The 26885-nt window shown below is 35.5% G+C and overlaps 1 protein-coding gene across 4 annotated transcripts in view; it reads right to left on the minus strand.

Moving 5' to 3' along the window:
• Positions 1-26885, minus strand: part of Atp11c (ATPase phospholipid transporting 11C) — a 190446-nt gene that overhangs the window by 74006 nt on the left and 89555 nt on the right. For all 4 annotated transcript variants that reach the window (XM_052170729.1, XM_052170731.1, XM_052170730.1 and 1 more), the window contains 8 exons: positions 19609-19698; positions 17100-17180; positions 13799-13906; positions 6268-6396; positions 4623-4726; positions 2055-2105; positions 911-975; positions 502-583 (listed from right to left, as the gene is read on the minus strand). In XM_052170729.1, the coding sequence (XP_052026689.1) occupies positions 502-583; positions 911-975; positions 2055-2105; positions 4623-4726; positions 6268-6396; positions 13799-13906; positions 17100-17180; positions 19609-19698 (710 nt within the window). The remainder of the gene's footprint in view (positions 1-501; positions 584-910; positions 976-2054; positions 2106-4622; positions 4727-6267; positions 6397-13798; positions 13907-17099; positions 17181-19608; positions 19699-26885) is intronic.

Here is a 26885-nt window from a genome sequence, read left to right on the forward strand (position 1 = left end):
ACACACACACACACATACACACGTACAGATAAACAAAAAATAGTTAAAACTGAATTAAATTTTAAAAATTAAAATTAAAAAAGAAAAGCCTCTGTTAGTGTTAACCTATTGATCTACCACTCCAATGCCTGTCTCAACAATAATGTAGAAGACATATCCACTAAAAGACCAAAATCCAGCAACAAAAGGAAAAAAATTTACAGTTTATATAAATCGTACCAGTTAAAAATATAAACTATGTATGATTATTTAAGTCACATACTATCTTGGAAACCCTTTCATTTTTATAGTTGAAAGAATCTAACATAAATTACTTCATAGGATTCAGAGGATTGAAATAAATCAGAAATAAATCAATGAGGACACTTTCAGGAGCAGAAACAGGAGTTCAAAATGGTAGCTATTGTTATTGTGGGTTCTGAATTTCTCCTATTTGGAGTTCCTGAAGAAGTAAGTATTTCAATCAATAATGACTAAGATAAAATAGTGGTTCATACTAACTTTTCAACAGCAGAACGTTTTTGAGATTTCCCTTGGTAGTTCAAAGCCATTTTGGTTTCCATCCCAGTGTAAACAGCAACTCCTAAAGAATAACAGAATATAGCAAAAACCTAGTTTTAGGTAAATTTGTCAGCCAACATCCTGTCTATTTGGTTCTGTGAATTTTTCCGTCTATAATGGTGAAATTCTAAGTCTTCTTTTTACTCATCATTGGTATATAAATTATATTAAAATTTAAATAGTATACCAAGTAATACTCATATTAAATTATTATCCTATAAATTCTCAGCACATAAATATACATTGAGAATAAATGGCAGGTATTTGCGGTGTTCATTTTTTTACATGCATCACTTTTTTCCATAGACTTTAAGAAACATTTTTAACAGCATATTTTAAAGTTGTTCACCATATATCTTCTTCGTATTTTTAAGTGTGGCTCCTTTCAGCAAAAGATTTTCAGGTCCCAAAGACCTACAGAAAAAGCAAGCACACTTTATTTAAACAATGTATAACGTCATCAACACTAAGGACAGATTTTTGCCCTAACACACACCTATCTCCAAGGGGTTCAGAATGTATCTATTTCCCCCATATGTTTACTCCCCAGGATGAGCCGAATGAGTCTTCCATCTGATGTGACTTGAGGGTACAGCACAGATGGAAGCACAGTACAGGAGTAACCAGCAACAGGCAGAGGCAAAAAACACACAGAAGGATCAAAAGATTATGATTCATAGATAGCAAGAGAAGAGCTACAAGAAGTGAGAAATAGAGGGTCACAAATAAAAGACAGGGAAGGAAAATGCCAAGTTGCAAAAACATAATGATGTCTTCGTAGTGAATAAAACTGATTTCTGGGGGTTTAAGGCAAAGTGAAAAACTCAAGCAATTAGTTATATGATAAAAGTGGAAAGAAAGCATCTTGTTTGTATGCATTGCCTCATAAATGATCAACCTTATATTTTACTCAGGTCCAAGTAATTCTTCTAGCACTGTCTAGCCTTACTTGCTCTCCCATAAACTACTGTTTTTCAGATTTATTGTAACACTTGTCAGCCATTATACAACCAAGGAAAATACATGCAGTGTCTAGAAGAGATTTGGGAAAGCAGTCAAACAGGTACAGAGCTCTGCTCTTTTATATATATTTTTTGAATTAAAACTTATGTATATAATCATTACGTTTGTATGGATGCACCTTGCCACCCAGTGTGTGTGTGGAGCAGACAAAGGATATTTTTTTTGGAGTCACTTCTCTCCTTTATCCTTTAAAGTGGGTTCTGGGGATTAAATTCAGGTAGCTAGGCATTTCTGGCAAGTGTCTTTATTGGTTGAAACATTTGGCTAGTCCCAGAGAGCTCTGTATTTTTTTTTTTTTATTGAAACCGTACATATTTATTTCAACAGTAATCTACCCAACACAGAGAAACCTTACCATCACAACCCTACTATTCAAAAGGTTACTTAGCTCTAATTTGACTATTTTAGTGGGTTTAAAAGAGAAATATCCCTCCTTTCAAAAGGATAGATAAAAGGAATATCAAACTAACCTGGCAACAGCTTCAATACTATTACTATAGATACTGATTCGGCCAACAAACCTGTTAAAACAAAACAAAACAAGACAACATAATAGCAAGTGTAAAATCCAAATACCAGCAACTGGAAATTTATCAGATTACAAAGAATGAAATAGATTGAAAATTCACTGAAAATTCTACTAAGCTTCTGAAAAAAGTCAAAATTATAAATTATATAAAATTTAAATCTAACCTTTTAAAATAATATTACAAGTTTTAAGAGTTTTAACAATTTCAAATTAACTAAAATTCTACGTGGTTATACATATACATACTACCTCTTATAATATCTTTGTATAAATAATACGGCTTTTATTTTAGATTCATGTAGAGAAGAATGGTTTCAGTACTATAATACAATTTTCAAAGTGAGTATTTAAAGTGGTTTTTATATATATGAATAACTGAGAGTGGAAGGAAGCTTTTATTAAACTACAGATTTCTTAGTCCTATCCTTAAAAGTCTGTGTCAGATTCTTAAGTGACACTGGAATGTCTGGTCCCAGGTCCAACTTTTGAGACTTACAATGAACACCTTGAGAATGTTGAGTTTGTATCTAGCAATAGATCTGATACATGCACTTGATATGGCTGGATATAAGAATATCTACATTTCTGCAAAACAGGACAAAAAGGCCTAATCCTGCCTTAATGACTCTGTAATACTTTGTAATTTATATTAATGTTTCCTTTATATAAATGTTTTATATTACTTTATTATATGGTTTAAATACTTTTAAAACATTTGATTTTCAAAATATTTTTAGTCTTTGAGAACTTCATACAATGTATCGTATTTTGAGCTTATTTTACCCATGCAACTTCTTCCAGATTCATAACCACATTCCTACTAACCCAAATGCTGTCTTTTAAACAGCTATTTAGTTTTAATCATATAAAATATGTATATCTCTCTGTGTGCTTGTGCATGTGAATGCAAGTGCCCAAAGAAGCCAGATGCATTAGATCCCCTGGAGCTGGAATTATAGGTGGTTATGTACAGTCATTAATGTGTGTGTTATGTAAGCTCTCAACTACTACTGAGTTATCTCTGTGGTGCCTCAGTTTAAATACTTTTACATACAAAACATGAAGATCTATTCATTCGTTCTATGTTAACTATGTTGGTGTACTGGATAGATGCTGAAACTATAATAAACTTAAAAGGCATACATAATCTTTGACCTAAGATAAGGCAATTGACAAATTTAGTGATAAGTGAATTGATAAATATAGTACAATTAATTACTATTAGAATGTTAGAAATACATTCTGAAGTCACAATTCAAGTCGCTTAGGTAAATTAGGATAAGCTTGCCTACCCTAAATTCTCTTTCATGTTTAAGGCACTAAAAATCTGTGGATTTCTCTTATAAATATGTAAGTATATATGTGCATGTGAAATATTTATATTCTCATGTAGAATAAGCTACCCCTTTTCTGTGATTTCATGGACGTTATATACATCTCTATTACTGTACTATAAGCTTAGCTTTATTAATTGATATCCTTTGCTCATTTAAATTCCTTAAAGGTGGAGAAATGGTTTGTTTGGTTTGGGTTTGAGACAGAGTTTCTTTGTGTAACAGCTCTGGCTGTCCTGGAACTCATTCTGTAGAGCAGTTGGCCTCAGACTCACAGATTCACCTGCCTCTACCTTTCAAGTACAAGTACCTTTCAAGGCATGCACTACCACTGCCAAGTTGTGGCTCTAGTTCTTAGTGTCAAGGTGAATATAAAAAAGAGAAAGAGGAAACAAAGAATGAAAGGGGAGGCAATGACAACATTCTCATAATAGGATATTTTTCTCTACTGCTCTGTATCAGAGAAAATAAATTCCAGCCATGTTGTCTTCCAGCATGAATTAACATAATGGGTTGCTTATACAGCAGATGTTATGTATAACAGTGGTATAGAATGAAATTAATTAAAAACTATTACTATATCCTCAGCAATACCATATCCTAATCAAATTAATGATTCCTACATTCCAATGCCAAATTTTTTGACAACTCACAATGAATGTTTATCAGAAACCTGCATTCAAGAGTCAGAAGAAAACATACAATTTTATTAGTTCTTGAACTTAATGGCTTATGGTGGACAACAGATAGCCTATTTGCAATCTTCAGTTCATCATACTCACTAACAAGAAAGGATGACATGCCTATTAATTGGACTGTCCCATATTCTCTTTTTTTTGTTCATGTTGGCTAAGATGCAAAAGGTTTATTTTTATTTTAATTAACTCTAGATACTCTATTAGTCTAATAGATGAAGTCTGGGTAAACCATCTAAAAAAACCTGATCCAAGTAACTAAAAAAAAGAGAAAAAAAATAGGATGCTTGGGCCCATTATGATTTATCTTAGGCTGGTAGTGAGCAAGGCTAATTTGATTATATCCCTTTCTTGGAGGAAGAACAGCTTATAAAAACATACATAAGAGCAAGCTGGTAAATGAGCGGTGGGTATTTCCTTGCTATACTGGTAGGAAGCAGAGACAACAGACATAAGTATGCTGAAGCAAGGTCTTCTTACTTGTAGAGGTCCGGTTGAGGCTGCTCACATTCAATTGCTGCTCGGAGATTATCAATGGATTCAGCTGTACACAGTGCAATGGTATCTCGTACTGCATAATGTGTCTATATGAAAGCAGAGGATAAATATAAAGTATTTCCTTTTTATAAATATATACAACTGATTCTAGAAATAGCAATGTTTTAGGGTAACAGTGTTCAGTAGAATATTACAAATGTTGCCCACCAAATAAATTGCAGGATATTATTTTTAATCTACAAACAACTAGATAGGTATCCCTGCCTCAAAAGCAGGGAAAAGAAAAATAAAAACTTTCCTTGATACTGACAATTGAGAGCATTACATTTGTAGCATGAATATAATTAATTAACTGAAATCTCCATGAAGATTTGAAGAAATCATTAATGGTTCCATTACATAAGATTTTTTTTACACAAACAATTTAGGTAATGATTTTGAAACTGTTCAACATGGGTATATTTTATATAGAACCAAGAAAAGATATCTTATGTCCAGTGATTAAGACATTGTGTGTGTTGATAAAACACTATTAATTTTTCCAAATGAAAGACAAGGTCCAATGATCCTATTTATAAACTGTGAACAAAAATTAGTGCAGATTCATGTATAATACCATTTATGCACAGGGGAAAGCTGGTGAAACAATATTTAAGGACATTAGAGAACTTCTTGCTCTAAATTTAAACTACTGACTGACTTTAAATTCTCTGATTTATTATCGCTTAGTGAATAAAAGAAAACTGAAATTTTTCTTTCTCTACACAGTATTTTCAATATTAGAGAATCTTTAGGTATATTTCTGTATTTTATCCTGATAATCCCTAAAATGCAATTCAGTTTTTGAAGAGTTGAGACACCAGTAATTTAATGCCCTGTGTTTGAAACACAGAATCAGTAAACAGCAACATTTATTTATTTATTTTATTTATTTTATTTAATTTTATGTGTATAGGTGTTTGGGCTATAAGTATGTCTGTGCACCGCTTGTGTCCCTATTGTCCAAGAAGGTCAGAGAATTGGATCTCCTAGAACTTGAATTACAGATGGTTTGTGAGCTACTACGTAATTGAACCTGGATCCTCTAGAAGAACATTCAGTGCTCTTAAATATGGAGCAATTTCTCTAGAGCCAGAATTAATCTTTTAAACAAAAATACACAATCTTTTAAAAATAAAAGTAGATCAATTTAAAAAGTTATAATACTTGAAGCCATTTTGGTACTTATGTAGTTTTAGCTCACAAGTATTCTGAACTATAAAGGTTTAGATGTACCTCAGTTCTACTGCACATGTGTGAGCCTAGAGGTCAGTCCTAAGTATAGTAACAAAAACACTAACAAAACGCCTAAATAAAATGGTGAATTATATCAATATTAAATTTAAGTAGTGTTACAAAAATTGTGATGGCTCTTGTGTAGGGGATGGATTTCCCCCCAAACCGCACACAACACAACCCTATTCTCCCAATTGGGCATTTACTTAGAAGCTAAGATAATTGCATAATAGCTGTCTACAAATACAAACCTTACATAAAATGAGTTAAGGGACTAAGGAGTGTTAGGAGACAATACTGTCTCATTAACCATTCTGAAAATAAAATGCTCAACAGGTCTAGTCTCCATTACCTTGCAATTAGATTCACCATCAAGACTGGCTGTAGTGACATAACAGGTTCCATCAGTTGTGCAGGATGACAGAAGTATAAGATCACAGGGAAAGGTTTCATCTGCCTGTACTTCTACTACATCACCAACCTAAACAGCAGAATAAATATTTTAAATTCTAAACAAAGCATTTAGTATACCTAACATTTAAGCTAAAATGTTATTAACAGACATTTATAGATCTGAGGCTTTGAGAGTATCTAATCATTCTATACCACATGCAAAGAGATGAAATTATTAGTGAGCATTCAGAATCTTCTTTCAGGTCATATGGCCTTAGTATGCTTTCAGAATATCTTAGCACTGCTGTGTAATAAATATCCTGACATCCACATGTTCTGTGTTCTCTGCTATTTCTGGCATTGACATATAATAAGACAATTACCATTGTCATTTCAAAAATAAAACAAGAAAACCTACAGGTTTCAAGTTAGATACTTCATAGCCAGAAACCTCCACATTTTGACTTTGAACCACATATATTTCAGCATTATTTTGGCTGCAGTGGTAATTATTAGGTTCCTTCTATAGTGTTTAGAAAACCTCAGGTAATATATGGGGGTGGGGGGACATTTCTGTATGTCAGCTTTTCCAAGAATTCACCTATTTAGAAGACAAGCAAAAAAAAAAAAAAATCCTGTATCAGCTAGAAGAATCACTTTATAGAGCAATAACAATCACTTACCAGCAAGTATCTAAACCCAACAAGAGGAAAAACTTGAGAGATGAAACCTTGAACCATTCAATGATGCAGAAAACAATGCCTGAGTTCTTGTCCCAGATTTGTGACTAAATGATATATGACCTTAGGTAAAAGTCTTAAGTGATTACACTGACTGCTGAAGATGCATGTTTGAGATGATACAAGGAAAACATTAAGTAATGTGCCTAACCTACTGGAACTCCATTTTCCTTTGGTCCTACACCTCCACCTTGGATCAGCATTCTGCTCCCCACCCTAGAGCTGTCTGCCTCACATGAGGCCTGCTCTAACCAAAGAGACACCCACACCCAAACTGTCTCCAGTACCCACCAAGAACCAAAGCTGGGTAGCCTTGAGCTCTACCCAGCCTAATCAGAGATCCATCTTTCTTCTGGCCCATACCTCCACCTACAAAGGAGGATCAGCATGCCCATCTCTAGCCCACAGCTCTCTTGTCTTTCCATCTTCTGAGGTCTTCTTCTATTTCTTTGTTCATAGTCTTGAAGTTCTTCTCATACAGATCTTTCACTTGCCTGGTTAGAGTTATATCAAGGTTCATAACAGCCTTATTTATAATAACCAGAAGCTGGAAAGAACCCAGATGTCCTTCAGCAGAGGAATGGATACAGAAATGTGGTACATTTACTCAATGAAGTACTACTCAGCAATTAAAAACAATTAAGTCATGAAATTCTTCGGCAAATGGATGGAAGTAGAAAATATCATCCTGAGTGAGGTGACCCAGTTACAAAAGACCACACGGGGTATGTACTCACTGATAAGTAGATATTAGCCCAAAAGCTCAGAATAGCCAAGATACAATTCACAGACCACATGAAGCTCAAGAAGAAGGAAGACCAAAGTGTGGGTGCTTCAGTCTTTCTTAGAAGGGGGAACAAAATACTCACTGGAGTAAATATGGAGATAAAGTGTAGAGTAGAAACTGAAGGAAAGACCATCCAGAGACTGTCCCACCTGGGGATTCATCCCATATACAATCACCAAACCCTGGCACTATTGTGGATGCCAAGAAATGCTTGCTGAAAGGAGCCTGATATGGCTGTCTACTGAGAGGCTCTGCTAGAGCCTTGCAAATACAGAGGTGGATAGCTGAAGCCAACCATTGGACTAAGTGCAGGGACCCCAATGGAGACATAAAGATAGGGCTGAGGGAGCTGAAGACATTTGTAACCTCATAGGAAGAATAACAATCTCAACCAACCAGACCCACCAGAGCTCCCAAAAACTAAGCCATCAACCAAGGAGTACACATGGCTCCAGCTGCATATGTAAAGGAGGATGGCCTTGTCAGGCATCAATGGGAGGAGAGGTCCTTGGTCCTATGAAGGCATGATAGATGTCCCAGTGTAGGGGGATTGAGGGTGGGGAGGTGGAAGTGGGGTGGGTGGAGGAACACCCTCATAGAAGCAGGGGAAGCCAGGATGGGATAGGGAATTTCTGGGAGGGGGGAACTGGGAAAGCGGATAACATTTGAAATGTAAATAAAGAAAATATCCAATAAAAAAGCCTACACTCCACAAAATTGGAAAATATTAACATAATGGATGAATTTCTACACAGATACCACTTAACAAAGTTAAATCAAGATCAGGTAAGCTAATTAAACAGTTCCATAATTTCCGAAGAAATATAAGCATTTAATTAAAGGCCTCTCAGACCCTTCTCCCCAAAAAATCCCCAGGGCTAGATAGTTTTAGTACAAAATTCTACCAGACCTTCAAAGAAGAGCTAATACTGATACTCCTCAATTTATTCCACAAAATAGAAACAGAAGGAAACACTACCTAATTAATTCTATGAGGCCATAGTCACCCTAATACCTAAACCATACAAAGACTCAAGAAACAAAGAGAGCCTCAGACCAATTTTGCTTAAAAGTCTTAGAGAGATCAAGGATTCAAGGCATATACCTAAACATAATAAAGACAATATATAGCAAGCCAATAGCCAACATTAAATTAAATGGAGAAAACCATAAATCAATCCTACTAAAATCAAGGAAAAGACTGGTCTACCCATTCTCTCCTATCTATTCAATATACCTGAAGTTAAAGCTAGAGCAATAAGACAATAAAAGGAGATCAAGAAGATACACATAGAAAAGAAAGAAGTCAAAGTATTGCTATTTCCAGATGATATACTAGTATACATTAGCAATCCACAAAATTCTACCAGAGAAGTCCTACAGCTGAGAAGCAGGTTCAGGAAAAGTAACTGGTTATAAAACTAACTCAAAGAAATCAGTAGTCCTCCTTTATACAAATGGTAAATGGGCCAAGAAAGAAATTAGGGAAAACAATAAGCTTTACAATAGCCACGAATAATATAAAACATCTTCTTGTAAATCTAATCAAGCAAGTGAAAGTTCTGTATGACAAGAACATCAAGTTCTTGAAGAAAGAAATTGAAGAAGCTATCAGAAAAAGGAAAATTTTACTCATGCTCACTGATAGGATTAATATAGTGAAAATGGCTATCTTACCAAAAGCAATCTACAGATACAATGCAATTCCCATCAAAAATGCCAACATAAGTTTTTATAGACCTTAAAGCAATTCTCCACTTTATATGGAAAAACAAAACAAAACAAAACAAAAAACCAGGATAGCCAAAACAATCATGAACAATAAAAGAACTTCTGGAGGAATCACCATCCTAGACCTCAAACTGTACAGAGCAATAGTAACAAAAACTGTATGGTGTTGGTACAGAGACAGGCAGGTAGATCAAGAGAGTCAAATAAAATACTCAGAAATATACAACTGTTGACACTTTATTTTTGGTAAATAAGCTAAAATAATACAATGGAAAAAAGAAAGCATCTTCAATAAATGGTGCTGGTCTGACTGGGTGTCTACATGTAGAAAAATGAAAATATATCCATATTTATCACCCTGCACAAAACTCAAGTTCAAGTGGATCAAGGACCTCAACATAAAACCAGATACACTACATATCAGAGAAGAGAAAGTTGGAAAGAGTCTTGAATGCATTGGTACAGGATACAATTTCCTGAAAAGAACATCAGTAGCTCAAGCTCTAATATCAACAGTTGAAAAATGAAACCTCATGAATCTGCAAAGTTGTCTATAAGGCAAAGGCCACTGTCAATAGGACAAAAAGCAGCCTACAGACTGAGAAAGAATCTTCACTAACCCTACATCCGACAGAGGGCTAATATCCAAAATTTATAAAGAATTTAAGAAGTTAAGCACCAACAACCCAAGTAAAAAATGGGGTACAGAACTAAACAGAGAATTCTCAACAAAGGAATCTCAAATGGCCGAGAAGCACTTTAGAAGCACCTTGAGATTCCACCTTACACCCATTAGAATGGCTAAGATCAAACACTCAAGTGATAGCACATGGTGGTGAGGATATGGAGCAAGCAGAACACTTCATTATTGCTGGTGGAAAACTGGAAATAGTTCTACCTGAAGACCTAGCTATACTGCTCCTGGGCACATACCAAAATGAAGCTCCAACATGTAACAAGGACATGTGCTCCACTATGTTTATAGCAGCTTTATTCATAATAGCTAGAAGTTGGAAAGAACCCAGATGTCCCTCAATCAAAGAATGAATACAGAAAATGTGGTTCATTTACACAATAGAATACTACTAGTCAGCTATTAAAAATGAGAACATCATAAATTTTGCAGGTAAATGGAACTTGAGAATACCATTCTGAGGTTTAACCCAGACACAAAAGGACATATATCGTATGTATTTATTGATAAGTGGATATTAGCAATAAACTCCAAGTACCCATGATCTACCTCACTGACCCAAAGAAGTTAAACAAGGAAGGCCAAAGCAAGGAAGCTTGAACCTCACTTAGAGGGGGAATAGTCATAGGTGGCAGAGGGAGGGAGAGAACTGGGTGGGAAAGAAGATGAGGAGGAGACTGGGGAGGGGTCAGGATCGGGTGTGGGAAAAGACTAGGCCAGAGAGACAGGAAAATGAATGGAACACCCCTGCAGCTGCTGAGGGAATGGGGAAATTTCTAGGAAGCCCCAGAGACTGGGAATGGGGAAAACTCTCAGGAGTCAATTTGGGTGACCTTAGCCAAGATACCTAACTGTGGGGACAGGAAACCAGAAGAGGCCACCTCTTGTAGCTAGGTAGGACCCCCAAGTGAAGCGATAAGGACAACAACCCACCCACAAATCCTTTGACCCAAACTGTGTTTCTGTCTATGAGATATGCAGGGACAAAGATGGAGCAGAGACTGAGGGAATGGCTAACTAATGACTACCCCAACTTGAGACCCATCCCATGGGCAAGCACCAGTCCCTCACACTAATACTGATACTCTGTTATGCTTACAGACAGGAGCCTTGCATGGCTGTCCTTTGAGAGACTCCATCTAGCATCTGACTGAAACAGAAGCAGAAACCCACAGCTAAACAGTGGATGAAGCTCAGAGAGTCTTAGGGAAGAGTTGTAGGAACAATTGAGTGTCCTGAACTGGATAGGAACTCCACAGGAAGATCAACACAGTAAACTAACTTAGACCCTTGACAGTGCTCAGAGACTGAGCCACCAACCAGAGAGCACACAGGAGCTGGACTGAGCTAGACTGAGCCCCTGCACATAGGGCTGCCTTGTCTGGAGTCAGTAGGAGAAGATGCATCTAACCCTGCAGAATCTTGATGTGCCAGGGTTGAGGGATCCCCAAGGGTGAATCACACTATCAGAGGAGAAGGGAAAAGGGTATGGGGGAACAGACTTTGTGAGGGGTAGACTGACAGAAGGAACAGCATTTAGGATGTAAATAAATACATACATAAATAAATTCATTAATTATAAAAGTAATGTGCTTGGCACATAGGGAAATCCTTTGAAATGTAAATAAATATATCAATAAATTAAAAAAATATATGATGGGTATAAATTATACTTATTAATGCAATAAAACTACTTTATTCACAAATTGGTAATGTAAGAGTCTATTTCTTGCCGGCGGTGGTGGTGCACGCCTTTAGTCCCAGCACTTGGGAGGCAGAGGCAGGCGGATTTCTGAGTTCGAGGCCAGCCTGGTCTACAGAATGAGTTCCAGGACAGCCAGAGCTACACAGAGAAACCCTGTCTTGAAAAAAACAAACAAACAAAGAAAAAGAGTATATTTATTAAGGATATAAGAAGTCCTTCAAACAACACTTCCCTATAATTTTCATGTCATACTAGACAAAAAATGACTCAGTTTAAAACAACAATAACATTATAAATGTTAACCTAACCTAAAAGCAAACCTTAAAAACATCCAAAAAATCCACAAGACTATTACCAATAATCATAAATAAAGTACAAACAATGTAGAAAACAATTTTTTTAAAGTTCATCAATGGACTGAATATACAAGAGAGGTAAGTAATCTGGTATATTTGGAGAAATTAATATTACTCATCACTATAAAGAAATGAACTATCAAGCAATGAATAGACAAGGAGTAAACTTAAATATATAATAAGTTAAAGAAGCTGATCTTTTGAAGAATAAGGAAGAATGAAGAAGAATGAAACAGAAGACAGAATTTTAGGGAAATTAAAATTATCCTGCATGATATTACAATGTCATATATTGTCAAACCTCATAGAATGATTACACAGCACTAAAAGTAAACACTAATATAAACTAAACTTTATGTACCAAGGGAGGTTTACTGAGGCTCATAATAGACAAAGATTCTTGTGCAATGGAATACTGGCTATACAACTACACTTTCTGTTAAAATTTGCTGTGAACAGAAAACTGTTGCGAACAGCAAAGTTTACTGCTTTAAAAACATCTATTAGCAACCAAAAATGTTTGATGTGGTCAAATATAAATGTCATCTTGTAGAGATCTTATTTGTTAGAAGTAAACAATACTTAATTTGAATAAAATATAAATACCACCTTGCTCTGAAAATATAAAGAGTACACTCTATGCAAAAACACTTTTATTGTTCATTAAAAATTACAATAAGGATAAAAACATTTGCCAAGGCATATACACAAAATAATTGAAACTGATATTCAAACAAAACGTTGTCCTTCAATGTTCAGAGCAGCAGTATGGATAGCAGCCCCTAACAAAAACATTAGCTAGTGAATAAAAAAAAGTGGTATACAAATAGAATATACTATCATCTAGCCATCAAAAGGGATGAAATATTAACATATACTATAACACTTCAAAATATTCTGAAAGATGACAAAAAATTCATGCATTCTATTCACATAAAATATTAAAACTGTAAGTTCATTGAGAATGAAAATGTTCATGCTCACAGGGCTTGGGTTCAAGAAATAATATATAATGAGTAAGGTGTTTCCTTTTTTGGTGATGTAAGTTATAAAACACTGCAAATGTAAATAAATGATCCTGATTTGTATATTTCCTTTCTTCTGTGTAGAGGCAGAGTTGAGACAGAGTTTCTCTGTGAAGCCTTGGCTATCCCAGAATGCATTATGTAGACCAAACTCACAGAGACCTATTTGCCTCCCATGTGCTGGGATTAAAGGCATAAGCCACTACCACTCTAATTTGTATACTTTTATGTGTACATTTTTACTATGCAAGACTTACTGCAATTATCCTGAGTTGGGGGCCAGCAGGATGTCTTGATTTTGAACCACAGAACTCATGTCAGAAGGAGAAAACTGACTCCAGAAAATTGTCTTCTGAACTACACATATGCCATTAGACACACACACACACACACACACACACACACCAGTACAAAGAATAGTTTTAAAAAAGACTTATCTAGTAAAGTAGTACCTTGATTTTTTCACTTTCTTTTCTCACTCGTTTTGCATTTTCAATAATATAAACAGTACTTTTGTTAACTTCATTATCAGCTCTGTGTCTAAGCCAATCTTCATATCCCTATAACAAAAAGAATAATTATAACTTATAGTGTTAGTTTCAATATAGAATGCTACAGATACATTGATGCACATATTAGAAAATTTAAGGCAGACTTATAAACATTATTACTTATGCAAATAGCTTTATTGTACTATAAAGTTCCTTAATTACTCAGATATACATTACAGATAACATAGGCATTAGAGCCTTAACATTCTTCATTGTCAAAATCTACAATTTATGCTGGTAATGCTCTAAATGAATGCCTATTTGTCTTTCATATGTATCTGAAGAATTAAAGAACACTGTAATTACTTCAACTTTGCTAAAATTATATTCATTGCTATTTCATGTATTTTGCCTTCATGCATACCTGTGCACCATATCTGTGCAGTGCCTGGGAAAGAGGCAAGAAAGTGTCCAATCTCCTGGAACTGGAGTTCCAGATGGTTGTGAGCCACCATGTGGGTGTTGGGATTGCAACTAGGCCCTCTGCAAGAGCAGTGCTATTAACCACTAAGTCATCTCTCCAGCAGCACTTTCTTTTAATTTGAAAACATAAATGTTCTGACATTTTATTTTCAAATAACCTAATCACTTAGAAATGTAATTCTTCTCGTGCAGAAAATAGGAAAATGTGAAAATGTTTTGCCAGAGAATTTACATATTATAGAGAGAACAATTAAAATTCTCCACTAACTTGATTAAAGGAAATAGAAGTTGGTGGTTTTGAGAATTAAAAAAATAATCATAGAGATATTTAATAGTTCATTTTCCTTTGGGCTTTCCATGTGGAGTAGATTTAAGCTAAAAGAGCTAAGGAAATATGATGTTCATTTGAATATAACCTCCTCCTTTTTATAGCCAATGTTTTCCCCCTCATTGTAATAATATCTGTGCCTTTTCAAATATATGCTCGAAAACAATTTCTTGATCATCTTTTCTCCTTCTCCCATTTTTTGGTCCTCATTCCTATTCTGTCCCTCTTCATGAAAATATTAGGCATCTTATAGGGTACATTCTCTGATGGCAAAGAAGAAAGGAAAGACATAAGATGTTGTAGTGCTGGAAGTAAAATGAATCCGTTAAGCCCTCGAAAGCCATGCATGCTATTCTTGAAACTAAAAATTTATTATAATAAGGAAAATAATCTTACTAGCCAAAGGGAAAGAACATTCCAAGTCTTTATTTAACAATGAAATACATGATATTTGTAAAATTTCTGGTAGGCAAGGGAGGATTAGAAAACCCCAGGTGGAAAGGTAATCTTTTTCCTTAAATTTACAAACTTCCTTAAGGTACTACCTAAAAATGTGTTTGCAAATAAACAGAGCCTGTGGTCTATCCCTATATATAGGTAACACACCCCTCATTTAAGGTTTTCTATTGAAATTTTCAATTTTATTTGGATAATTTTAAGGGTATTAACCACACAATACTCAAAATACTTCAAAGACAACATAATTTGTGGGAGTTTACCAACTCTGACAAGAGAGGGAGTCTTCCATACCTATCACCCTGTTCAATAATAGTAGTTATAAGTTCAAGTTATTTGTATTCTTTTAAAAAACTTTTTATTGATTCCTTGTAAGTTTCACATCATTCACCCCAGTTCTACTCATCTCCCTGTCTCTTCATATCCACCCTCTGCCCTTGCAACCTCTCCCTAAAATAAAAACAACCCCCCCAAAACAAAACATAGAATATCTCATAGTGGAAACTGCAGTACATCACAATGTGTCCCACAGTCTATCCTTCTGTCTACATGTCTTCACTTGCAAATGTTCATGGCAATGAGTCATTGGTCTCCTTCGAGATCTCTGGCTTCTGAGACACCATCAATATTAGATTCCTCTAGCTTATCCTGTTGTTGCCCTGTGTCATGGATTTCCAGGATCAGCAAGACTGGTCTTTTCACATATCGCAAATATTTGTAGATGATACAGACTTAGGGATAGACCACGTCAGTGCCCTGGACCTGGACCTGGACCTGGGCCTGGGCGGTAGCAGAGCTGGTCAGTGCACGGACTCTCCTTTACCCACACCACCAGGCCAAGCTCTCTAGCACTGCTCCAGCTACGCCAGCCAATGCTGCCACCTGCAGGAGGCAGGATCACCTCCCCTGCTCTCATGCCCTCAGGAGTAGGCTGATTGGCATGCACTCCTCCAAAGCCAGCCTCAATGTGCTGCCAGTCAGGGTTTGGGGCCCACTCTTCCAAGTGCTGCAGACTTTGAGGGGGCAAGGCTAGCCATCCCACTCTCATGGTCTCAGGGCCAACTCTCCCCACTACTAGAGGTAGGAGGTAGGGAGGGCTTCACCCCTGCACCCATGCACCTCATGACAGAAAATTAGAAGGCCAGCTCTCCTGCACTCTTGCCCGCAGTGCCAGATCATCCAGAATCTGTCAGTCAGTCAGGGACCTCAGTCAGTCAGTCTGTCTGCCCATCTATCTGTCTGTCCGTCCGTCCATCCGTCCGTCCATGCATCTATCACCTTGGGTCCAGCTCACCTCAATCAATCAATCAATCAATCAATCAATCAACCAACCAACCAACCAACCAACCAATTAACCACTCACTCACTCACTCACTCACTCAACCAATCCACCCATCCATCCATCTATCCGATATCCATCCATCTATCCATCCATCCATCTATCCATCCATCCATCTGCTTGCATGTATGTCTGTGCAAGAGTACCACGTGCCCTGGAACTAGAGTTATAAACAGTTTTAACTGACATGTAAGTGCTGAGAATTGAACCCTGGAAAGAGCAGCCAGTGTTCTTAACAGCCGAGCCATTTCTCTCGCCCCAAATATTTGTGTGAAGTTCTGTGCTATAGGCAATAACAAAATTCACTGGAGTGGGAAATTTTAAGATAGATTACATTAGAATAAATAATGAATAGTAAAAACCCACTTCCTGTGTCTCTACTGAACTGAACTTTCTAGTTGTCCTTTCTATTATGTTTGTCTCTGTCTCTGTCTCTCTCTCTCTCACACACACACACACACAAACATATATATGAGGAAAGAGTAAATAAAGATGTTATTATCAGCTTAATTTAATAGGTTTTCAAGAGGAATCAAATATAAACTAAAACCATCAAAAGTACCATCCATAGTATATAAATATGAAAAAGAATTTTTCCAAGAAAATTCAAACTAGCTTTCATCAAAGAACAGGCATAGTATATGTGAGAAATTTACCTGTTTGATTGCTGTAACAGTTATAACAAAGAAAAGTGGAAGTCCACTGGTAACTGGGCTGGTTGGTGTGTCTACTGTGACCTAGGTAGAGAAATTATATTGAAAATAAAGTTATCTATTGACTCATGTTTAGCATCTACATGTTGGAAATATTTTATACAAAATGCTTTCCACTAGTAAGATGAGTATTAGTTTTAATTATAATAAAACAATCTATATAACAGTTAGTTTAAGAAAATTCAGCACTAGTTTCACCCCAGCTTAGATGATCCCATTTTTAGCAATGTTCATGTTAATTTACCAGCTAATATCAGAGAAGCATTCTGCAAGCCCCTGTACAGTTACCATCCAGCCTCTAGAGATCTTGGCTAATCGAGAGAGAGAGAGAGAGAGAGAGAGAGAGAGAGAGAGACAGAGACACAGACACAGAGAGAGAGAGACACACACACACACACACACACACACAGAGAGAGAGAGAGAGAGAGAGAGAGAGAGAGAGAGAGAGAGAGAGAGACAGACAGAGACAGAGACAGAGACAGAGACAGAGAGAGAAGTCCTTGCCTTCCCATAGCTGAAAGCTTACAAGGAAAACAAGACATTAAAACTAGCATACAGATGCTAAGATCTATGAGGCAGTTAGGAGTTAACTAGCTCAAAGGAACTTTCTAGGTACAATGAACAATATACACAGTTTCTCTTCTAGAAGGGAAGGTGATGTGTGTTCAAGGAAACAAGGAAAATAGTGCCAAAAAGTGTGGTGTGAGATAGGCTAGAGGCAAGCATGAATCAAACCATACAGAGAAAGCTGGTGGCTGTTGACTAATCATTCCACAGTGGGAAATCTTTGAATATTTTACATAGGGAATGACAACATGAAAATTTATTCTCAATGCTTTATGAAGGACTGAAAAAGAGTAATGATGGAGGTCAGGAGTCTACTTGGGAGGCTATTGCCCTGATACAAGTGAAAGATGGATTAGGATCGAAGTAAGAGATGTGGAAAGTAGTAGAAGATATTCGGAAAGAAAAAAAACAGTACAGTTGGTAAGTAATGAGCTATAACTATGGATAGCAGATGTCTTGCAAATGCTTGGTTAACATGCTTGGATGAATGATGTTTTCACTAAAATAAGAAAAATGGAAGGAGAACTAGATTTGTGGGTGGGGGGTAGGATTTTTGCTACAATCTGCCTTTACATTACACTAGCATCCTGACATCCAGCCAGGCCCATCCCTGACACAAAGAAGACTACACATAAGACTTTTCCAAGTCATTTTTAAAACCTCCTCTCTACTGTGGTGATGCTTGCCTAGAAAGCTCTTTAAGGATCATTTCAGCTATTATGCACCTTTTAAGCCCTTTTAAGTTCTTCTTCAGTGAAAACTTATTTTAACTTTCATGGCATAGTTTTAGTAGTCTGCTGAATCTTTAATGGCTTTTACTACATTAAATTAAGTGAAAATGTGACTTTGTTTTAAATTCCTTAAGGGTAGAGAAAAACAGTGTTTTGATCATAATTTATTTTGGGGACTAGGGCACAACACACAGTAGGCAGTCAGCACCAATTTCTTCAAATGAATTTAATTAAATACACTGTTCAATACACTGAATTACACATACAAACAGAATTTTTATTGTAGCTTATGTTTCTAAGACATCTGACCATGGATATAAGAGTTCGTTCCTACACTTCATTTACTACTGAAATTGACTCTTTCCTAAATTCTTTGGGAGGAAATTCCAAAGTGTATACTATAAAAGAAATAAGAATTAAAAACATTATTTAAAAAGAAACTTAAAAGAAATCTTTCTACTGAAATTGACTTGTTCCAAACTGGTTTCAAGGAGCAGGCATAAATTTAATTATCATACCATTTAGTCAAAGCCTCAGAATATTCAAACAAAAGCATTCAACATTAACAAAGCATTTGAGCAGTTTCATAGGCATTTCTGCTTTGTTGAAAAAGATGAGAGGTATCATTAAAGTTACTACTTTATGAATAAATGAAAAATTTAAAGTTTATGCAGCTCAAAATTTAGAATATGATTTAAAATGACTAAAATTTAAAACACTAAACAATAGAAGGAACACTGAGAAGCAGCTTGAGTTACTAGACTTTCAAACTTCAAGGAAGTAGGTGAATGAGGCACAGAGAAAGGACTCAGAAAGAAAAGAAGTATGTCTAAGTAAACTAAAACTGTTTAACAAAAGAAAGGTCTTAAACTATTTTCAATTTTGACATATGCTAAATCATCAAGCTGTTATACCATATATACTCTAAGACCAGATATTAAATCTGTGAAAATTAAAGTAACAATAAAATCTCAACAAGTTTTAAAATATAACTTTAGAAAACTTTTAACATTACACATTTTTGAAGCGCAATTGTATTTCTACTTAAAAGTAATAAGCAAATATATTTTAAGTCCCAGGACAATTTAAGAAGATAAATTGTTTGAAAGAACCAAATTTCTCCATGTTAAAGTAGTAGTCCATGGAGTTCTTACCTGTACAAGGAAAATGATGAGAAAATAAAAATTCGCAATTCTTCTAAACTGTTCAAACAAATTCTTTGGGAGGAAATTCCAAAGTGTATACTATAAAATAGATAAAAATCAAAAGCAGTATTAAAAAAGAAACTTTAAAAAAATTATTACCATATAATGTAGTACTTAGTATACCCAACATCTGAAAACAAATGACATATTACATTGGCATATATTCGTTATTTATATTTATATAGTACAGAAAATTTACATATATATTTAGAGATAGAGAATTTTTTTGAGAAATTAAGCTTCATTGAGAATTATTAGGCATTTTAGTCCTACATTTTAACTTTCCAACCCAATCTAAAACAGATTCCGTGCTATATGCTCTCATATCATAGTACATATATTTTGATAGCATTCATTATTAGACAACATATTAAATATTAACCTTTTTTCTGAAAACACTATAACAGTTTTGTTTATCATTAAAAAGTTCCAATCATTTTATCTACCCCACTTTTAAAAACTTTATGCAAATATTTTAATTTCTCAACCTAACGTGGTAAAACTTTAGTTTGCAGAGTTGTAAGCCCCTTTTAAAAATGAGCCAGTCACCAAAGACTGTGAGGCTAGACCCTAAGCAACGAGAAGAAGGCAGTTGCTACCTCCAGTAGAAGCCAAACCAAGTGAACTTGTCCTAGGTCCTCACTCTTCCACTTTGGTGAGTAGCTTATCTTTCTGATCAGAAGTCAGGTTTTACTTTGTCGAAACACTAACTTCAGATCAGTGGCTCTATCAGTACCACCTAAGAACATGTGCACAGATGAAGAGGATATATACAATATGAGTGCATACCACATAATTTCTTATTAATGCCTTAAGCTCAAAGACTGGACCATTTCAAAAATAGCAGAAGTAGGACATATTATAATACAGAAGACTGAAACCAGAATGAAAAAAATCCTTTTAAGGCAAAAGTCTGAATTCATACTTGGAAAGTCTCTACTCCAATCATTTGCAAGTCATGAGAATATATCCACGGATATAGCTGCTGGAAAGCCAAAGTCTAAGAGCATGTCAAGGTATATGGAAATTTACTGCTAATAGTTTTATTTTTTTTAATTTATGTTAAACAATTTTATGTATTTATTTTGTGGCTGGGAGGGGGTGAATCCACTATGGTGTGCATGTAGAAGTCAGGTGGGTCCCAGGTATCAAATTTGGGTTGCCAGACTTACATAGCAAGCCCCTTTACAATCTGGGACATTTTGTTAGCCACAACACCTCCTTTAAACAAGGCTTAGAAGTTCTCAAGATTCAGAGAATCTAAGGAGAAAGAAGTCAAATGGACAGTTGGAGCATAGGGTACTTTGTTGTTGTTGTTTTGTTTTGTGGATTTTCCTTGTTGTTTGTCAACCTGACACATGACAGAGTCACCTGACAAGCAGGAACCTCAATTGAAGAAATGCCCTCATCAGACTGAACTTTAATCAAGTCTATAGGCTGTGCCATCCTGGGGCAGGCAGTCCTGGGATGTATAAGCAAGGAAACTGAGAAAGCCAGGGAACAAGCCAGTGAGCAGCATTCCGATGAGGTTTTCACTTCCTGCCTCCAGGTTCCTGCCTTGATTTCCATTCGGGATAATAAACCGTAAGGTAAAATACATTCTTTCCTTCCCAAGTTGCTTTGGTCATGGTGTTTTATCACAGTAATAGAAAGCAAACTGAGATAACAATCAATAGCCAACTAAAGATTATTTCTAAGATTCAAAATAAGTACCTCAGAGAGAACCAGAGTGGTGGGAGATGGCTCACTAACAAAACAAATGCAATTTTTTAAAGTAAACACAGAAATGCCAGAGACATATTAAAACCTAGCACTGAGGAACAGAGGCAGGAGGATATTTATGAGTTTCAGGTCTTCCTGTACTACAGAATGAGATTTTTGCCAGAAACCAACCAACCAACCAATCAACAACAAAGCAACCAAAAACATAAAGTGGTGGTTGAGCATGTACGATTTGAGGAAGAGAGTTCATACATTTTTCATGATATTCTCAAAGTGGCTTATGATTTTAAAAAGATAAGCATTTAAAAGCATTGATATTGTCACTTGGAAACCTAATACAATCTAAATCCAGAATTTAACTGTCCTATCAATTTCAAGTAAATAAATAAATAAAGGATAAAATCCAATAAACTCAAACTAACAGCTGAACTTCTGGGACACTGACCTTTTGTTCTCAAACTACATGTTTGTTTTTTAAAACTAAACAATTAAGCATTAAGGCCACTTAAAAGTCCTTAATACGGGTAGTGTTAACAGATCAAAGGGAACCTTTTTTGGATCTAGTCCTCTTGGGTAGTGTTAACAGATCAAAGGGAACCTTTTTTGGATCTAGTCCTCTTGGGTTACTACTGTTGTTTTGCAATGCTAAGGATTCAAATCAGGTCTTTACAGAGATATACCACTACCTACACTACTGAAGTAGGTCCATTCCACGCCCTACTACTGTATTACTGTACTGGATTAACATTTTCCTTACAAACTTTGGTTAGTCTCTTCATTGGAAACTAGTATTCTTCTCTTCATAAGGACCTGAGTTAAATCCTCGGGGTGTCATAGCTTCCCTTATCATAATTGTCTGACATGGTATTTGGCAAGAAAAAAATGATGTTTGTTTTGAGCAGGGTCCTATACAACAGCTAAGGTTAATCTCACACTCAGGGGTATCTTCCTGCTTTGGCCTGCCAAGTCCTAGAACCACAGTTGTTAAGCCACCCCTGAGACCTCTAAATCAATCAAAGAAACATGAGTAAAATTCATGCACTGGCCATTTAAATCACTAAAGTGAGCAGGATATAAAGTGAATAAGTAAAAGGAAAAAAGGAAATTAAGAAAGAATCATCTATTCTATAAACTAAAACCAACATTAGCAAAGATTAAGAAACATTTTAGGGCTGGAGAAATGGTTCAGCAGTTAAAAAGTACTACTGGTTGCTCCTACAGACTTCCTGAGTTCAATTTTTGGCAACCACATGGTGGCTCACAACCATCTATAATGGGATCTGATGCCCTCTTCTGGATGTATTTGTTAAATAATTGGTAGACACTCTCTCCTCTCTCCTCTTTCCTCTCTCCTCTCTCCTCTCTCCTCTCCTCTCACCTCTCTCTCTCTCTCTCTCTCTCTCTCTCTCTCTCTCTCTCTCTCTCTCTCTCTCTCAGAACTTCTAAAACTGATATTATAAGAAAAGTTGTTACTGACTCAAATATCTACCATCTAAAAGCAATTAAAACCAAATTTTCAATCAAATAAAATATATAAAGTAGGCAAGTTGAAGTGAATATGATCTAAGTGACTAAAGGCTTGAGCTTTGATTTGTGCCTGAAGTATGTGGTACAGCTCAGTGAGTGGTTATCCAGCATGCATGTGGTTATGTGTTTTATCCCAAGCTCCAGAGAAAAGAGTGGAAAAGGCTGTTTTCATGTTAAGTCCACCAAGTTTCTCCCTTAGCATTAAAACTGCTGATGGGGAGGATTGCCAAGAGTTCAAGGACAGCCTGAACTACAAAGGCAAGCCAACATGGGGGAAAATAACAAAACTTTGTCAAAAACAAAAATCGGAGGAGACAGAGACACAGGCAAAAATGAAATACTATTTAAAATGTAACTGATATTACCAGTAAACTGAGTTACACAAAGAATATAACCTTCCCTACCTACTAGAATCATCAGGATGCAATAAAATAGAAAAGTAGGGTTATCAGTAAGCTTTATATTGGTAACTAACTGTTCACTTGGCTAAATTACTGTATTCAAGTTCCTATCAAAATTTCAAATTTCACAGTCTACCTCCATTACACAACATTCATTTTTCACACTCTTTTATCTACTGTAAATTCCAATCTCCAAGACCCAATAAAGTCACTGACTAAACCTGAATCAGAACTTAGTAAAATTTAAAGGTTATTCTTAGTGAGTTAGACAAAAATCAAAGAATTCCTCTCAGTTTTAATAAATTCTGCCATTAATGACTTTGGTTTTTTATCAGTTATTTATTTGTTTGTTTATCATATGTGTTTATTGTCTGTGTATGAAAGAGCACACACATGTCTGCCACAGTGAACCTGTGGAGGTTGGGGGACACCTTATGGGCGTCAATACTCACTCTGTTCCATGTAGGAACCAGATCATCAGGGTTGGTGGCAAGTGCCTTTAGTCATGGAACCATTTACAGGCCTCAATGCAGTTTTTTAAATAAAGGAAATGATAGTGTAATTTTAGACCTAAAACTCTGAAGACATAAGTTTAACATTATAAATGAACTATGTATAACACTAATTCTTATTTCACTGAAGGGAAGCTGGAGCTCAGAATTTATAAAAGAAACTAAAGAACTTAAAAACAGTAACAGTGTGTAATTAATGCTCCTTTTATTAAGGAAGAGAATTTCCAATGTTTTGCAAGCTAAAAAATTATGGTGATAACCCAAAGTCCCTGTAGAATACTTAGATTAGTAAGGCCTCATTTTGCCCTAAGGAAGTATTTGTGTTCCTGAAGCAAAAGAGTCACTATTTTTATAAGTAAATAAAATTTAAGGTCAAAGTGTTTGTCTTCAGTACACCCTGCATTTATAACATACATTCCTGTAGCACTGACTTTACAGGAAGTTATTTATAAAGAAAAAACATTCAAAAAGCAAAACATTTTTATGACAAAGTAGAGAAAGGAAAATAACATTTGTTACACTGTTCGAATACAGCTAGCATATGCGATAAATTTTATATTTCTTAAATTAAAAGACTGTGATACAAATATATAGAACCAAAGGTAATGCAAGGAAGACAAGGTCCAATTATACACTTGTTGGTTTCTCCAGAGCAGATCCAAAGGCTCACTTCTAAAAAGAACCTTTCTATACATTCAAATCTAAGAGTCCAAGAACCTCTATAGTAGTGCACTGGACTAATCACAGAACACAGGTAATGAAGAAATCCATTTGCTAGGTTAATACACGGCAAAACCAGTAGAAATGCTTTATATGTATCATTTAACTCATTACATCCTCATTACAATCTCCTGAAATGAACAATCCCATATACCTATTTTATGGATAAAAAAATTAAGGTTCTAGTTAAACAATTTTAACTTCCTATTCACTTCTTCTAAACTAGGCATGGTGGTACATGCTTTTAATCCTGGCACTTGGGAGGCAGAGACAGGCAGATTTCTGTGAGGGTGAGGTCAGTCTGGTCTACAGAGTGAGTTTAAGGACAGCTAGAGCTATATAGTAAGACAAAACAAAGCCAAAATTACAAACAAACAAACAAACAAAAAACCAAAAAAACATGTTTTTGTTCCTAGAAACGAGGCCCTCATCAACAAAAAACATGCACTATCATTATCATTCACTATACTAAGGTTATCATATTACCATTTCTAAACCTAGTGACTCGTGTCTATAATATTAGCATTTGAGAGGCAGTAGCAACACACACATACAGATACACACACACACACACACATACACACATGAATGAGTTTAAGGTCAGATTTTTTCTGAAATTACTGTATTGTCAATTCCTCTTTGTATGGTTCAACAGTTTTTATTAAAAAGAAAAACAATTACTTAGAAAAACTGTATGTATGGTATTCAGAGGAGGGGGCCTAGAGGTATATTAGTCTTTATGTGTACAAAATGCTCACATTTGTAGTGTGGTTTTGTTTAGAAGCAGAATTTTAGCTCTCTCGGGTACTATTTAAAACACAGAAACATATTATTGCACTTGCAAAAATGGAAGTTACATAAAATTTGAAAAAGCACTCCATTAAATACATAAAGATTGAGAACAAAAGTGCAACAAATGATCATCTCTAACTCAATGAAAAGTCACCTTTATCGTCTTTATCGTCTTTCATATATGACACTCTAGAAAATCCTAATTCTTTCATTTTGATGGAGAAACAAGGAAACCAAGGAAGGTGCACAAACAGAATCATGAGAAAAGGATTTTTCTTCAAATTTATTGGGCCTTACACAGTAGTTCTGTGCCTGGCTTTATCTCAAGTGCTTGCTTATCAAGCTGGGCACTTTCTCTGGGTTTAGTTTCTCTATCTCTAAGTCAACAAGATGAACCTCAAAGGACCTTTTACTTCTTGTTTCTATGATTCTGAGCCAAAGGTCCATAATTGATTGCTTAGTTGGGTAACATAGAGTAAGTCAAAACCTATACTAAAAAGACTATTCACTACCTCAGATACAAGTAAGCCCCGACTGTGAATAAAATTTCTGTTAACATCATGTAAAAGAAAATCAGCATTTTATCTGATGATCACAGTGTTCTACAGACCTACATACATATCTGTTCATTGGGCTTCTCAGTTTTCACATTCATATTTTACATATTAATCTTTTATTTATTTCTTTTTATAGATACAAGGTCTATACACAATACAATCCCAGTTGTCCTAGAACCCAGAGATCTGTGTGCTTCTGCCTATATTTTACATATTAATATTTGAACTGAAAACAATCTCTATTATGCCATTCCTAAAGGAGAAACTAAAGGAATATTTGAATACTGGAATGTACTGTATTGTAAAAGGAAGAATTTTAGAGACTAAGTGACTACAGATGTACAATGAAGTAAGTGTCCCCAATGTTTTACCTCCCCTTTGCCAGACTGCATTTGGAAGTCAAAAACATTATCAAAATATGTTCCTTGATACAAGAGAGTATAGTGAACCAGGAATGTAATTCTTAGCACCTTGCCTGGTTGGCTAGCAATAAAGATCAGTAAATTAATATTAGCAGAGAAATGACTACTAGGTACTAGGAGCTGTAGGAAGTGTTTTCATTTATGAATTATTAGTCATTTCATAAACTGTATTCATTAATTTAACAAAGGTGATAAAGCTAGTAAATACTTTATCAAGATTTAAATGCAGGTATTCAAACTTGTAAGACCCTGCTTTCAGCTTATATGATACTGAAGTAAGACCATTATTCAAATGTGACATGGCTGTTGTGGTTAAATTTTACAGGTCAAGCAATATTCAGGCAAAATGTACCGTTTAGTACCCAGAATCACAAGTCAGAAGCAAGACAGAGGAGAGGAGAGATGCAAATGGAAGTCACTAAGCACCCCCAAAAGAATGTAAATCATTCTTTTATAGTCTAATCCTTTCAAGGGCAATTCAGAAAGCTTTACACAAGTAAATAATTAATAAGTCCCCTTGTTGACAAATGTTCTAACAGTGAGAAACACCCCTCTCCAGCACAATAATTATTA

Source organism: Apodemus sylvaticus, chromosome X (genome assembly GCF_947179515.1).
Source record: "Apodemus sylvaticus chromosome X, mApoSyl1.1, whole genome shotgun sequence".
Taxonomy (NCBI): domain Eukaryota; kingdom Metazoa; phylum Chordata; class Mammalia; order Rodentia; family Muridae; genus Apodemus; species Apodemus sylvaticus.